Raw genomic sequence first — 16532 nt, forward strand, 5'->3', positions numbered from 1 at the left:
GATCACTGCTACAGTTCTGGAGGAGGTGTTGAAAACCAGAGAGGGAGGAGAGCTGCCCAAGACCCTGACTGAGCTGTACATCCACTTCCTGGTGGTTCAGTCCAAACTGAAGAACGTCAAGTATGACAGAAGATCTGAGACAGATCCACACTGGAGTCCAGAGAACAGGGATATGATTGCGTCTCTGGGAAAACTGGCTTTTGAGCAGCTGCAGAAAGGAAACCTGATCTTCTATGAATCAGACCTGACAGAGTGTGGCATCGATATCAGAGCAGCCTCAGTGTACTCAGGAGTGTTCACACAGATCTTTAAAGAGGTGAGTGGGCTGTATCAGGACAAGGTGTTCTGCTTTGTCCACCTGAGTGTTCAGGAGTTTCTGGCTGCTCTTCATGTCCATCTGACCTTCATCAACTCTGGACTCAATCTGCTGACAGGAAAGAAAGGAACTTCGTTGTGGGCTAAACTGTCAAGAGACAAATCAACACATTTTTACCAGAGTGCTGTAGACAAGGCCTTACAGAGTCCAAATGGACAGCTGGACTTATTCCTCCGCTTCCTCCTGGGTCTTTCATTGCGGACCAATCAGAATCTCCTACGAGGTCTGCTGATACAGACAGGAAGTGACTCCCAGGAAACAGTACAGTACATCAAGAAGAAACTCAAAGACACTTCCTCTGCAGAGAGAAGCATCAACCTGTTCCACTGTCTGAATGAACTGAATGATCGTTCTCTAGTGGAGGAGCTCCAACAGTCCCTGAGATCAGGAAGTCTCTCCACAGATAAACTATCTCCTGCTCAATGGTCAGCTCTGGTCTTCATCTTACTGTCATCAGAAAAAGATCTGGATATGTTTGATCTAAAGAAATACTCTGCTTCAGAGGAGGCTCTTCTGAGGCTGCTGCCAGTGGTAAAAGCCTCTAACAAAGCTCTGTAAGTATATAGATAGTCGATTTATTCATCATTATATAAGGACACTTCTATCTGTTCAACAGGGAGAAAATAGATAATAAATAAAAAAATGTTTTTATTTATTTTCTCTGTTTAATTCATTATTATCATCTCTTCAGACTGAGTGACTGTAACCTCTCAGAGAGAAGCTGTGAAGCTTTGTCCTCAGTTCTCAGCTCCCAGTCCTCTAGTCTGAGAGAACTGGACCTGAGTAACAACAACCTGCAGGATTCAGGAGTAAAGCTGCTGTCTGCTGGACTGGAGAGTTCAAATTGTACTCTGGAAACTCTCAGGTCAGGATTCATCTATGAGGGGTGGAATTAAGAAAAATTAACTGATAAAAATTGAAGTAATAACAAAAAGTGCTTGCTGCAGTGTCAATAGTATTTCTAATGAATGTCACTAAAGTTTATATAATCAATTGACAATTTAGCACTCATTTTCCAAGACACATTCATTTAATCACTCCTGTCTCTTAAGTATTTTCATCACTTCCATTTTATCAATTATTTTCTGTTAATTCCACCCTTGAGGTCACTTTCCTGAAATGATGGATTTTGTTTTGTAAATGATGAATTCAAGACTGGAAAAATTATGAAACATGAATGCGTTTTCATCATATCTTGACTCTTTTAATTGAATCAGCTTTAAATTCATCAAATCCCATTCATTGTCATGACATCCATTTTTTTAATCAAGTTTATTTTTACCTCCATTTCACATTTTCATCAACTTCTTTAGCTGATGATCATTTAAAATCTGATTTACATTAGTGCATCAGCCAACTTGTATTGGACAATTACTTTCCCTGACAAAATTTCATTATTCATCATAATCATTTGCTTTAGTTGTTGAATTCTTCAATTCCACTGATGATGTTTAAGGTATAATTGTAAATTTGCCTCAAATACATTTTATCTGAACCAAGCTAGACCGCAACCACAAACAAAAGAATAAATAACAAAAAAAATCTAACATACCGCCAAGTGTTGACAGAGGGTTCCTATGTGTTGTTTTGTGTGTTTACAGTCTGTCAGGTTGTCTGGTCACAGAGGAAGGCTGTGCTTCTCTGGCTTCAGCTCTGAGCTCCAACCCCTCCCATCTGAGAGAGCTGGACCTGAGCTACAATCATCCAGGAGACTCAGGACTGAAGCCCTTGTCTGCTGGATTGCAAGATCCAGACTGGCGACTGGACGCTCTCAGGTATGGAGAGGCCTGCTGCAGCCACAATGTCTGATGGAGGAAGAGCTGAAACATTTTCTGTGTCACAGTTGATGTCAGATCTCTACAGAATTGCTTAGCATTCAACAACAAAAGGGGATTTTTTCCTAATGATGACTTGTGATGATATCCAGTTATGAATCACTGTGTCATATTTAGGATAAAAGATCTCCCAGTTATGAAACCAGGTGTTGTCAGCTGTATTCTATGACCTGAGCATGAATTTCAGCTCAATGTTCCTACCATAACTTAGTATAGAATAAGTGTTTTACACAAGCTTTTTAACTTCCCAAAATCCTAAATAAACTCTAACTTTAGGGTAACCATTAATCTGCCCTAACTTTCACCTTTCCACCACTTAGCTAACTCATCTTATCCATATGACTGCTCTTTTATTGCTTTTGCACAACCAACAAAATGACAACAGACAGAACTCATTTACTGAAAGTATCATGGCAGCAGACCCTAAGGATGTGTTTGAGGACAGAACGCTCATCAGTAGATGATCCTGCAGGTAGCTGAGCATCAAGGGTCTCTCCTGGTTGTGGTGCAACTGAAAAATGTGTTTTGTTGTTTTAAACAGAACACAATGTTGGATTGAGTATTTACAATTTCCTAACCAGAGATAAGATAGGATAAAGTAAGATAAGATCGGACTCCTATCTTATACTCTACTGATCTTGAGACTTAAGACAGGAAGTTTCTGTAATATGGCTGCTGGTTTCTTTTTGTAGTGTGGTAAGCTTTGGGGACAGTTAGCGGGAGATGGCCTATTGGTTGAGGCCCCAATTTTGGGGGCCGAAAAAAAGGACCTCAGATTTTGACTCATTGAGCCAGAGAAAATTTTGTGATGTCCAGAATTTGATATCAGAAAGACAAGCAATGAAAATGTGAACAGGGTAACGAAACAATCTGTGTTTGAGAGCCATGTAATGTCCATGTCTGCATGCTGAAAGACAATATGCCGGTCTGACCCCCCCACCCTCCTCCTTTCAGGGTGGAGCCTGGTGGAGTCAGATGGTTAAGACCAGGTCTGAGGAAGTGTAAGTGTGTTTTTAATTTGATTCATGGAAACAAAGCAGCACATTCAACCATCTTCAAACTGTCACATCACTCCTTCAGATCACTAATTTCATGAGTCATCATCAATATAATAAATGATGAGATGATGTATCAATAACTGCAGCCGTATTGTGTCTTGTTCTCTCCATCAGATTCCTGTGAACTCACACTCGACACAAACACAGTGAACAGAAACCTCAAACTGTCTGACAACAACAGGAAGGTGACACATGTGAGAGAGGATCAGTCGTATCCTGATCATCCAGACAGATTTGAATTGCCTCAGCTTCTGTGTACAACTGGTCTGACTGGTCGCTGTTACTGGGAGGCTGAGTGGAGAGGAGATGTTTACATATCAGTGAGCTACAGAGGAATAAGAAGGAGAGGAAACAGTGAAGACTGTTGGTTTGGAAAGAACAATCAGTCCTGGAGTCTGTTCTGCTCAGATGGTTTTTACTCTGTCTGGCACAATAACATAAGGACATCCATCCTTTCCTCCTCCTCCTCCGCCTCCTCCTCCAATAGAGTAGCAGTGTATGTGGACTGTCCTGCTGGCACTCTGTCCTTCTACAGAGTCTTGTCCGACTCACTGATCCACCTCCACACCTTCAACACCACATTCACTGAACCTCTGTATCCTGGGTTTGGATTAGCAGTATGGTCGTTTGGTTCCTCAGCGTCTCTGTGTTCAGTATAGCAAAGAGTCTCCTGCTGTTGAACAGATAGGCCAGTCAGTACATATCTGTCTGTTTCTCTCACACACATTTTCAGATTCATGAATTGAATCAATGTATTACTCTTCTAAATGATTCCTTGTCAAGGTTTTCCTCTACCAGTTCTTTAAAGATGGAAGCTAGGATATAAATGTTGTTGACTTTTGTTCAGATTCTGACAATGATTTCTTTTTTTGTCTTTGTATAATAAAAGCATCAGTGTGTATGTCATTGTTTTGTCTTTCTTTTAATCTTAGGTCTACTTAACTGATTCAGTTCAAACTAAAATGCTGTCACAGTTTGTTTGAAAGGTCTCAGAAAGGACAAAGACTGTGAATGAAAATGATTAAGAGTTCTAAGAAATTAGGTTTACAGTATCTTTGTCCAGGAGGGTCGAGGGTGTCGATGACTCTAGAAGTTTTGAGGTTGTTGGTTCTGTCCTGATACAGAGATTTCATATTGAGATGGTTTAGAGGAGTTGCAAGGTAAGCAAAAGGGGTAATGATCTTGTGATACCAGCCCGCAAATCTCAGGAAACACTTTAAGGATTTGACATCCTGAAGGACCAGAAAGTCAGACACAGCCTGGGTGTTGCCTCTTCTGGAGAATACCTCTTAAAGAAGTGGCATTTTTTCATGTCAAGTCTGAGTTTAGCCATCTGTAACCGTGTGTAAGGGAAAATTGTTTAAACCCCCCATCAGCCAGCTGTCCAGAACAGAATAAAGAGAGGTAGCAATGAGGCAAGACCAGAGTAAGCACAGGGAAAGGAAAAGGGCTATGGAGGAAATCTTCAATTTCACATCTGTGTCAATGGATACATCTCCGAAAGCTCAGTTCAACCTAGAGAAAGTTTCTGACTTTCTCTGTCGAGATGAGAACAGTTGAGCTTACTGCAAAAAGGATACGGTCATAGGCTCTCTTAGAGGCAGTTTGTTAGGAATTTTCCTTTTTGAAACACAGGCAAAAGTTTCAGACAGGAACACCTGTGCATGCTTGGAGAACCATGAGAATGTCAAACTCTTGACTGAAAAAGGTCTTGTGAAAACAGGTAGAGTTTCTCAGCTGTTGTCCTCAATTGGGTGCAGTCCAGACAACAAGTCATGCATGTATCCAGTCAAAAAGCTGCTATTATGAGATGGAAGTTGCAATACCCCAGGCAGAAGAGACGGTGACTTGGAATCAATGGATAAGAAAACCTGTGTCAGAGGTGCATAAGATCTACATGAATCGAGTCAAGGAAGCACACTTGAACATAAGCTGAACTGTTGAATCGAAAGCTTGACAGCCTAGCCAAACACTACTACGATTGGCTTTCCTAGTCCGAAGAACATAGGGCCTTAAAAGAAAGCCTAAAGCCGTGTTTCCACTGCAGGAACTTTCCCCAGGAACAAGGAACCTTTTGAGGAACTATGCGTGTTTTCGACTGCGGGAACCAGGGTATAAATTTAGTTCCAGCATAATTGATCAACCATTAAAAAAGTCCGTGTTAGGGGATAGTACTTCCCAGAGGTTCAGGAACATTGTGGGGTGTGGTATGCAGTGCTGAACATTTATGTTTGGTCAAGTACACGCTGCTTTTTATTTCACCCGCCATGTTTAGAAGCCCGCAGCTGCAAGCTGGCTCTTTTGTTTTGATTCAAGACTATTGTTTTTCATCATGGTTCGAGATGGAGAAGAAAAGCCTATGACAGATGGACCGACGACGAGTTCCAGGCGTTGCTAAGCATTTACGCAGAAGAAGATATTCAGCTGGAATTGGAATCGGTGACACGGAACGAAAAGGTGTACACTAAAATATCTACAAGGTTGAACAAACTCAACATTTTCCACGCCCCCAAATAGGTTTGGGAGAAGGTAATAAAACTGAAACAGGAATACAAAAAAATAAAGGACCACAACAACCAGAGTGGGTCCGACCGAAGGACCAGTGGTGGTGGTTCGACCGGCTCGATGCTTTGCTGGGACACCAACCGGCGTTCTCTGGACATGAACAGCTACAGCTACATGCAGCTCCTTCTTGAGGGCCAGGCGGAAGACATGGAACTGAGGAGACAGGAGCTTGTGTTCCTCAAGGCTGACTCTGCAGAGACCAAACGCATCCAAAGAGACTTTCAAGCAAGGTTTCTGGATGTTCTTCGCCAGCTTACTCAGTCTTTGTGCCAGAAGAACTCGATTCCCCCACCAATGGACTGAAAAGATTGCCATTACATCTGTGCACATGTACACATTCGCACATATTTTTTCACATAACTTGTGTTTTGTTGAATAAATACTTTAAGCAAACAGTGTGTGTATAGTGGCTATTCTTTCAATAGAATAATAACATAAAAAATACTCAAGTATTTTGTGTGTGAGTGAATGAAGTTATTAGTTATTAGCTATCTATCTATAAGCTTTAAGTTGAGGTGATGTGTTTAATAAGTTAAACATTGGAGATAAGCGGCTGTGACAATTTTTATTGTTCAAAACAGATGTGCACTGTAACAATTTATTTCCATGTCTTTGAAGCAAGAGGCAGGGTTTTTGAAGCGGGCTGCCCTCAGATGTTTCAGAGCCTCGGCTTTCCCGCTGGCGACGGCACGTTCATTAATCTGCCGCCTGTAGTACTCATGGATCGCTGGACTATGCTAGCAGGCCCGTAGCCCTCAGGGAAAAAGTTCCTCTGTCCTTGTCCAGTTGTTGCCGTGGGCCCCTACGTGGCCACCCTCGCTCACTGGCTTTGTCCCTGACTTCAGACAACGCATGAGCACTGAGGTGTGTGGATGCGGGAAGGGGAGAGGGCCAGAGGGTGGACCTCTTATGTGATTCTACCCAGTGGCCAGTGTGGATGTCGCTGAGACTGACCGTCACGGGCCTCCGCCGGTGGAGATTAAAGATTGATTTAACGAAGATTAAATTATTATAAAATGAATGAATAAAATATAAATGAGTAAAATACAAACGATAAGAATGATTATATCATTTGGCATTTCCAACATTCTAAAGACCAACCGATACTAAAACTTAAACTTTCTTAAACTTTTCAGATGGAGTCCCACAATCTTCCATAGAAAATAAAGGTTAAAATAAAGAATAAAATAAAGAATAAATGAGGAGTATAATGTATATGTAAATAAATGTAAATACAAGCAAGTTGACCCTGCTGTTCTGTCTGACAATATTCTTGTCTCTTCTTTTCGTATGGAGGAGTCCTCCTTACATCTCTGTTTTTGGTCTTTTTAATCATTGTTTTCTAATAAAGCAGCTCAAGACTTGTACGGTACATATCAAACAAACGGTTTTAATCTTGTACTGCTGTCCCTCCAGCTACTAGGGACTGTAAACAAGTAAACATGGATAATTAAACATCGGCAAATAACAACTGCATAAACCTCCATCCCTTCAACATGAACATAACACAATAAACATTGTAACAGTAAAAAAAAACAGGTGCACAAAATGAAAACTGGCAATTACACTTTACAAAGTGTTCAGGAACGTCATTAGACCTGTACGAGCATCTAGCCCCTACAGTAGCCAACTGTGCCCCCTCAGGCTGTTTAAGGCGGTGGCACCCCATTCTTCTCTGTACTCATCCCCATTCATTTCACAGAGGCTATGCAGAACACAACATGCTAATACCATGGGTTTGACCTTGTGTATGTTGCAGTCATTACATTTTAGCAAGCACCTCCATCTGCCCTTCAGTCTACCAAATGCCTTCTCAACAACCACCCTGGCTCTGCTTGTTTTGTGGTTGTACACAAGTTGCTGGGGTATTAGTCATCCATTGTCTATGAAAGGTTTCATTAGCCAGCTTTTCAAAGGAGAGGCTGCATCACCAAGGAGATAGTAGCCAACATTGTGTCCACAAATGTTATTTATTTCATTTCATGCATAGCACTCTGGCATCATGCACCATCAGGCTCCCTGCCGCTCCAGCAAAAAAATTCTAAAATAGTCCCATTCTATCCACCACAGCCAACCTTTGCGGTTGAAATACTCAGTGTGATATTCCTGTAGTCCAAGAATGAGGTTGTGGGATCCATCAATTGCACCTACACACTGTGGCAACCCCCATCTGCGCTCAAAATACGTCGCCATGTCCTTTAACTTCTCACTGTTTGGCGAATGTATTACTTCGGCCATGAGCACCCTTTTTGGAGACAAGATTAGAGGAAGAGATGTTCCCATAAGAGGAGGAAGAGCAAAAGGAGAAGGAGAAAGAGGAGAAGGGGCAAGAGGAGAAAGAGGAGAAGGGGCAAGAGGAGAAAGAAGCAAACCAGAAAGAGGAAGAGGTGAAGGAGGAAGGGTCAGAGGAAATAGGACAGTTCTTACAGATGAGATCAGAGACAGGATAGACAGTAACTGCAATACTGTACAGGCCTACTGTATTTTGCAATACAGTATGTTCATGTCATCTTCAGTTCAGTATTGAGAATATGCATTTGCATCCATTGCATTTGTGTTCATATTTACAGCATGCTGCAAATACATACAGTAATAGTGTTTTTATACTTAGCATATATCATTAGAAAAGTAGAAATGTGAAAAATGTTTTCGATTTGTGTGTAAAGTTTTGTGTGTAAAGTTTGGAAGCTAAATGATCATTTTTAGAAGAGTTTATTTAGTTTTTGATGTAGAGCTTGCTTTTACAAGAGATGTAGGATGTTTTGTATTTTGTGTATATGGTTTTGGTTTGTGTGTGTGGAGCTTTGATAAACAGGGCCCTAGTTTCAGGAACTGTGTTTTTGCAATAGTGAAAAACTGTAAAATGAAGCATGAATGTTTGCATTGAAGAAGACCTCAGTGTTGGTATCACTATTGGTTAACAGCAGTCATTAATACAACTCTAATAACAAGATTTAAGTCTTTGTCATTTTCCAAACACTTGATGTCATCCGTGTTCATTAAACTGACACCATGCAATTAATCGTTTCACCACCAGAGGGCGCCACATCATCATCAATGTAGAGTCAGTCCTTCACAGTCAATGGACATATTAGTTCCCTTAGAGCTCAACTGATACAATAATCAATAATAATTGCTGTGGGAACAAACACTGAGTTTGATAAAAACAACTCCGTGAGTCACCATGAGATTCATGAGGCTGAACGTTACTGTGATGGAGCTGCAGGCATCCCTTCACTGAAATCAGGCAAAGCAGGTTCAACATACCCAGGATATCTTTTCATTATCTGGATTCACTGAATGTGGTTATCAGCTGGAAGACAAGATGTTTTTAACTTTTCATGTGAATACCAGCTTTGCTAGCAAAATGAAGCATTTCACATGTGAACCCAAGTTTTACATGTGAAATAAAAAATTTAAAACATGTTTTTAGCTCTATGTTAATGCCAATTTTACATGGAAAATGATGTCGCATGTGAAGTGAAAAATCCTACGTTGTGCTGTGATTACACATGTAAATCAGACTAAGGTGGCATTTGGGGGAAAAAAACATTTTAGCTATATATGTGGATGCAAACTTTAAATGTGAAAAGGACAGTGCCATGTATGAAATGGAAGTTTTCACATGAATCCAAACTTTTATAGGTGAAAATCAACATTTCCCATGTGAACTGACATCAACTTTGGATAAAAAATGGAATAGTGTATACTGAGCCCTGCCCTAGATCCCAGCTTCCCGCCAATAGGCTACACTCACATACATAGCCTTCACTGCTGTGCTGAGACTGGGAAGCACTCTTTGATCTGATATTTAATGCCCTGCTGCGTAGACATATGTTTCAGCATGTTGCTGGTGTTTCCACCATTGTTTGAAATCTTAGTGCCACAGACATTGCATGTTGCACTGTTTGCGTCACTTTGTGTGAAATTAAGCCACACTTCCTCGACTCCTTCGTTTTCGTCCATGCTTACTGCCACTCGCGAAAGCGTGACAAACGTAACTAAGTGGAAGACATCGATACGGGCATCGTTAAGCATAGAGGCAAATGATGGTGATGGATCGAACCAGTTGGAACTGGTTCTCAACTAGTACTGGTTCTCGATCCTCATCCCTACTCATGATTCAATAACAGGTTTTTAAGTTAGTATGCTTTTACAAAATCATGAATGTGATTGTGCCTTAATACTGAAATATAGTGATATAATTTTACATTGTTGGTGAACATAATTAAACAAAGAGGAAGCCTCAGAGCCTCTTCCATGAAGAAATAAAATTAGCGTAAATATTGTCGTAAATTAAGAAGGGCTAGACCCAAACGAAGCCAACACAAGGGAGTTGGTGAAAAGATATGACTTTACTAACAAAAAACACAAGGAGCACAGGATTAAGGGACACAAGGAAACATCAAAATCTAAACTGGGTAAAGCAGGATGAACCCAACAGGGAGCAGAAGCAGGAGGTAGCTATGCTATGACAGCTGAAACCACAGCCTGTGAGTACAATAAACAGGGGACATTACATAGTTGTTATGAGGCCATTTCATTCATCCAGAGTGATTTTACTTCGTCACAGTTAGAATTTGAAGGTGACCTTGTGAGTGTTGAGAATAGCAACCCTCAGGTTTAACATTGCTTAACCATTTTAACCATCTAAATCATACTGTGATTTGTTGTAAGACTATTTCATTTACATAAATGATTTGTCTTGTTTGAGCTTGATGATGATCTAGTAGCCTGCAACCTACCACCATTTTACATACATTATGTTTTTATAATATTTTCAAATATGAAACAGACATTTTTCTAATAATCACTTCCTGTCCTGATCCAGTTATAAACTGTTCTTGATGCATTTTGGGTTTTCTCAGCACCTCAGTCTAACTAATCTAGGGTCTGTTACTTAGCTTAATCCAAGAGGTTAGGTGGTGTAAAAGTGGAGGAAATCTGTTTTAAATCACAATATTTTTTTCCTGGGGGAGGACCCAGGACCCCCTACCAATTTTGTATCTTTCCAGATTTGCTCCTCCGTTTGAAAACATAACCAGGCGTCCATCCATCTAAATGCATTCCTACGCAACAGAACAGTAACCCTGATAACCGTGAAGCAAATAACGTCTGTGATGATGTAAAACACTTAAACTTATTACCAAACTTCTATCCAAGTGCGATGGGGTCCTTCAAAAAGACTATGGCACAGCCTCCTCAGAAATCCTAATCTAACCATAGTTTATTACAGCACAACAATTACCATAGTCAAAATACATGAAACCGGGACTGTCCCCCTTTTTTTGTGTCATAGATAAAAACATTAGATATTTTAATGATATATTGGCTGCCGAACTGGAAATGTCTTATTTCAGAAATCTGGTCAACTTACTCCAGAGAGTGTTAGTGTCTACTTCTTCAGTAACACGAAGGTAAGTGTGTGTACGATGGTTTTAGAGCATCATCCAGAATCATGTTTCATCTTGGCATGAGTGACCATCTTGAAGCTTAAGAGTACAGCTACCATAACTATTGTTGTAGTTATTATTGCCTGGATAGCAGTTGATATTTTGGGCTGACATTGCTGTCCTAATGCCCCCTGAGTAGATGTAGACAAGAAAACATGATTTAAAGCTGATGATTTGTGTTGAAGGATGAACAACAACACATTTGTAAGAGTTTAATTTGGAAAGCCCTTTTCACACGAAAACATGTTTTGTTTTGCACCCTTCAAAACTATTTGTGTATAGATTTAAACAAAGTCAAGTTCATACCCCAGCCGTAGTTCACCTACTCCAATACAGTCCAGTATTATAGTAGCCTCATTATTTTCTGGTCATCAACAACTGTAGAATCCAAAGAAAGTTAGTAATTCCAATTCCGGAGGACAATATGCATGGATGATTGTTTCCTCTCTATACGTCCTGTAATAGTTTGCTTAATAGTTCCTGCCTAGTGACTTCTCCTTTGTGCAGCATCAATCACAATGCATGATGGTTAAATGAACATCTGGCTTGATTCAGACTGACTGTGAAGTCGTACTGACATCTGCAACAGGAACTTCACAGGATCAAGGTGGCTGCAGGGTCTTAACCATCGTCTGTATGATCAATAGTCTTTGTTGTTGTATTTATAACATCAATATATCACAGAAAGTGGTATCAAACTGATTATAGATCACATTTACCTGTTTTTAAACATTTTCCACTACATAAAGTGACAGGGTACGCTATGATAAGGTGTTACAGGTCTCTATCTATAGTTTAATTTTGTTTGACTTTTTGGACTTTTCTCAATATTCTGTGTCCATAATTTATAAGGGACACAAAATACATCCTCTTACAATGACAGATACAAATCAATATGATAAAATTATACATTATGTATACTTACAACAAAGTAAGTTATAAGGAGTAAATTGTAGAGGCCAAATTACGGAATATTCTTGTGACTATGAAATATACAACTTCTGTGTTCCTGATTATACTAGAAAAGGAGGATAATGTCAGGGGATAATCTGACGTTGGGAGTCCTGACTGATTGTTCTGGACAACATGGAGTTTGCATCAGATGTGACCTCTGGCTGTGGAATCAAATGTACAGTGTGGAATGGCATGAGTTTTAGGTGAATGATTTCAGGCCTGACTGTTCATAATGGTTGTGGAGCATTTTTCTTACAGTCATTTTGGGGAGAGTGAGAGATACCTGCAGACTGAGGAGAGAGAGAGAGAGAGAGAGAGAGAGAGAGAGAGAGACATGAGAAACATTCCAACCACATGTGCCCTTGGATGTTTCACATGTGAAACTTATCATGTTCATAAACATTCAGTTCGACTTAGTAAGTTCACTTATCTTCATTTTACACCTAATTTTTTTGGCAGTTATATCACATATTCACTCTCTGGCCTCTCTGGGCGTTTCCCTGCTGAACTTTACTTTCACTTTGAACTTTGTGGCGCAGATCATTTTCTCCGTTTGCAGGTAATGTGAGCAGCTTTTCATATTTTACTCTTTAACATTTGTTGTCATTGTAGTGTTATTATAGTGTTATTGCAGTGTCATTTTAACTGACTCTGTACTGAACTGTAACTGTGTCGTGATGAAGGAGCAGGACCATTAAATACATTTTTTTAATGCTGTATTATTATATATTATATGATATTTATGAAGACAATTATAAAAAATAAACAAAACAGTTTTGTTACTGAGATGGTTTACATTAATAATATATTATTACTTCATGTATTTGATCAGTACCAAGAACAAAAACAAATACATAAATAAAAGACATTTAGACATTTTTCAATCTATATCCATAAATCTACTATAGAATTTGTATTATTTTGATTATTCTGCCGTGTTGAATTGCCTGATTTTCTCTCGATACATTTCACATTTTCTGTATCTCCAGGTTACAATACTTTAATAATTCTTTTAAATTAAGTATTTGGAAGATTGCCAATTGAATACTGTCTCTATTTTACAATTACTAAATGCAGAACTACTTCATTACAGAAAACTAAGTAGTTAATCTAATTATTAGGATTTGAAGAGCTATAAAAAGTATTTTCTTACATATTTTGTCGCTTAAATGACTTTGAGGCGAAATTAATTCAGTCCCAACTGTGTGTGAAATAATCAGCTGTAGATGTTTTCATGAAGTAATTTTCTACAGGGACGCAGACACTCAGTCCTTCTGTTTGTCAGTAGATATGAATGGTCGTCCATGCGTCATGCTTCTGCTGGGCTGCTCTTCACTTCACTGCAGCTTCATGTCGCCATCTAGTGGACTAATAGTGGAAGTACAGCAGCTGATGCCAGCTTCCTCTGCCTCACACTGCTGTCTGACTGCATTCAACTGACACTGATATGAAACAGAGAAGAAGAATCAGTGGAGGAGCAGCTGATGTTTTAACAGTAGAAATTATCAGTTGATGTGCAGATGAATGATTTGTGTTTCTCTCCTCATGAAGGTAGAAAGTGTGTGAGCTGTTGTGAACTCAGCAGCATGGATCAGTGTGAGGACAGAAAGGAGGGAGCCCCTCCCTCTAAAACCACTCTGTGTGGGGAACATGAGAGCCAGACCAGAGCTCAGAGGTAAGATGAGGATCTCTAACTGTCCATGACTCTTCTCCATGTCAAAGCTCAGATCGCTGCTCCGTCATTATTAACACTCAAAGTTCTGTGTGTGTTGTGTTGAAGCCCAGAGCAGCAGCAAACATCAGACTCTGCTGGACCTGGACCTGGATGTAGGTCTGGACCTGTACCCAGCTATGTGTCCATGAAGAGTAACAGGTCAATGAAAAGTCCTTTTGATTTCAGACAAAATGTTGAGCAAAGGTAAGAATTTATAAATGAAAGAAAGACATTTCATACTAAGTTAGTTACAATTACAATTACATGGTTGAACAAGTTTTTCATGAGTTTTCATCCAACATGCACATTTATCAATTCTGTTTTTGTTTCAGGATCCAGCAGCAGAGACCAGACCAGACTGAACCCAGCTGTCTGTCTTTAAAGAACAACGTCCATCAGCTGATCAGATGTAAGTTGTACCTGACAGTAAGACTCAGGTTATTGTAGAAAAGAATTAGTTTGTACGACGTGTTGTGCACACTGGAAGGTGGAGGTAATCCTCTAGCTGTCATAGACGGGGGGTGGGAGGTGGGGGGGGCATTGTCAGACAGTCTCTCCTGGAAGACGTTCATAGAGTTGACCCCAGTAGTTGAAAGAAACAGTAATAGTTTGTGTGAAGAATGAAAAAAGAGCTGAGAGTGAATTTCAAACCCCGCCCACTTTCTCACCTGCACACAGCTGACCAATCACAGAGGGAGGTGGGTGTTTCAGACGCCATTCAACCATCTGACAAACACCTCTGATGGAGTGAACTGATCCCTTCAAATGTTCCTGATTCATGTTTGAACTGTCATTTACACTGGTTCATTGTTCATACTGGGAGCTGTCCAGTACAACCAGTCTGATAGAGGCCGACAGTGAGCAGCTCCACTGGAGCAGCTGGAGGTTCCAGGTGCCTTGCTTCAGGGCACTTCAGCAGTGTTCAGTGAGGGAGGGAGAGCTATGTGAAGGGTTGATGAGAGCTGTCGGGACTAAACCAAACTGACTGATGAAGCCAAACATTGAGCTGAAAGCTACAAACAGCTGCAGACTGAGTTGTTGATTCTCAGTGGGATCAGCAGGACTAACAACCTTTACCACTAGAGGGAGTCGTCTGATTCACTGTTCACATCCAAATATCACCTTCTGGACCTTTAGCTTGTGTCTGTCTCTGTGTGGACAGACATAATGTGAACTCATTCTTCATGGTTCCTCCACAGAGTGGACCAGGAGAGCTCAGAGGTTCCCAGTGGTCAGTCTGCCCAGCAGCATCAACCACACCTGGACTCCATATTTATGGTCTGTACATGTTCAGCAACGACTTTTACATCTGTTGTGTTCACAATAATCTCCATGCTGCAGGTTTTAATCCAGTGGATTGTCAGTCTGTCCAACATGGATCTGATGTTTGGCTCCATGGTTTTAGTTTGATTGTGTCATTCACATAGTTTTCTGTTCCAGCTGCTGGAGGAGAACATGGTCACTTTTGTGAAGAACGAGCTGAAGAAGATTCAGAAGCTTCTGATTCAAGATTACCCAGAATGCTTAGAGAGTCAGAGGGAGGATGAAGAGGTGTTGAACAGTGAGGATGAGGAGCAGAGGAGGAGCAGCAGAGAGGCATTTGTGCAGATCACACTGGACTTCCTGAGGGAAATGAAGCAGGAGGAGCTGGCTGACTGTCTGCAGAGCAGTAAGAGGATTTCTCTAAAGGTTTAACATGATGGAAAAACAAGACATTTACTAATTCTTCACACACAAGGAAAAATATGTTCATATATACATTCTTTAGGGGAAATAAAATGTCACATTTTCTTTATCAATCAGTCACAGATCTTATTTCTTGTGTGCTCATTCAGGACATATTGCTCCACTTTGTCAACGTAAACTGAAATCTGCTCTGAAGAAGAACTTCCAGTGTGTGTTTGAGGGGATCGCTAAAGCAGGAAACCCAACCCTACTGAATCAGATCTACACAGAGCTCTACATCACAGAGGGAGGGACTGGAGAGGTCAATGATGAACATGAGGTCAGACAGATTGAAACAGCATCCAGGAAACCAGTCAGACCAGAAACAACCATCAGACAAGAAAACATCTTTAAATCCTCACCTGGAAGAGATGAACCAATCAGAACAGTGATGACAAAGGGAGTGGCTGGCATTGGGAAAACAGTCTTAACACAGAAGTTCACTCTGGACTGGGCTGAAGACAAAGCCAACCAGGACATACAGTTCACATTTCCATTCAGCTTCAGAGAGCTGAATGTGCTGAAAGAGAAAAAGTTCAGCTTGGTGGAACTTGTTCATCACTTCTTTACTGAAACCAAAGAAGCAGGAATCTGCAGGTTTGATCAGTTCCAGGTTGTCTTCATCTTTGACGGTCTGGATGAGTGTCGACTTCCTCTGGACTTCCACAACACTGAGATCCTGACTGATGTTACAGAGTCCACCTCAGTGGACGTGCTGCTGACAAACCTCATCAGGGGGAAACTGCTTCCCTCTGCTCGCCTCTGGATAACCACACAACCTGCAGCAGCCAATCAGATCCCTCCTGAGTGTGTTGACATGGTGACAGAGGTCAGGGGGTTCATTGACCCACA

General features: G+C 40.7%; 3 protein-coding genes across 3 annotated transcripts in view; all 3 read left to right on the plus strand.

Moving 5' to 3' along the window:
• Positions 1–4170, plus strand: part of LOC111645517 (NLR family CARD domain-containing protein 3-like) — a 9779-nt gene extending 5609 nt beyond the window's left edge. The window contains exons 6-10 of the mRNA XM_023394758.2: positions 5–930; positions 1068–1241; positions 1978–2151; positions 3166–3212; positions 3384–4170. Of these exons, the coding sequence (XP_023250526.2) occupies positions 5–930; positions 1068–1241; positions 1978–2151; positions 3166–3212; positions 3384–3928 (1866 nt within the window). The 3' untranslated portion in view covers positions 3929–4170. The remainder of the gene's footprint in view (positions 1–4; positions 931–1067; positions 1242–1977; positions 2152–3165; positions 3213–3383) is intronic.
• Positions 4171–12781: 8611 nt separating this feature from the next.
• LOC111645532 (uncharacterized) lies at positions 12782–15456 on the plus strand. Its single transcript, XM_087170580.1, has 6 exons — positions 12782–12800; positions 13793–13916; positions 14022–14159; positions 14288–14364; positions 15155–15233; positions 15396–15456. Coding segments are annotated over exons 2-5 (306 nt in total). The 5' UTR covers positions 12782–12800; positions 13793–13827; the 3' UTR covers positions 15157–15233; positions 15396–15456.
• Positions 15411–16532, plus strand: part of LOC147817475 (protein NLRC3-like) — an 8902-nt gene continuing 7780 nt past the window's right edge. Inside the window, 2 exon segments of the mRNA XM_087170553.1 lie at positions 15411–15624; positions 15791–16530. Coding sequence (XP_087026679.1) covers positions 15411–15624; positions 15791–16530 — 954 coding nt within the window.

The sequence above is a fragment of the Seriola lalandi genome, unplaced genomic scaffold, assembly GCF_002814215.2.
Source record: "Seriola lalandi dorsalis isolate HSWRI2012SDOR001 ecotype SW California unplaced genomic scaffold, Sedor1 jcf7180002054953, whole genome shotgun sequence".
Taxonomy (NCBI): Eukaryota; Metazoa; Chordata; class Actinopteri; order Carangiformes; family Carangidae; genus Seriola; species Seriola lalandi.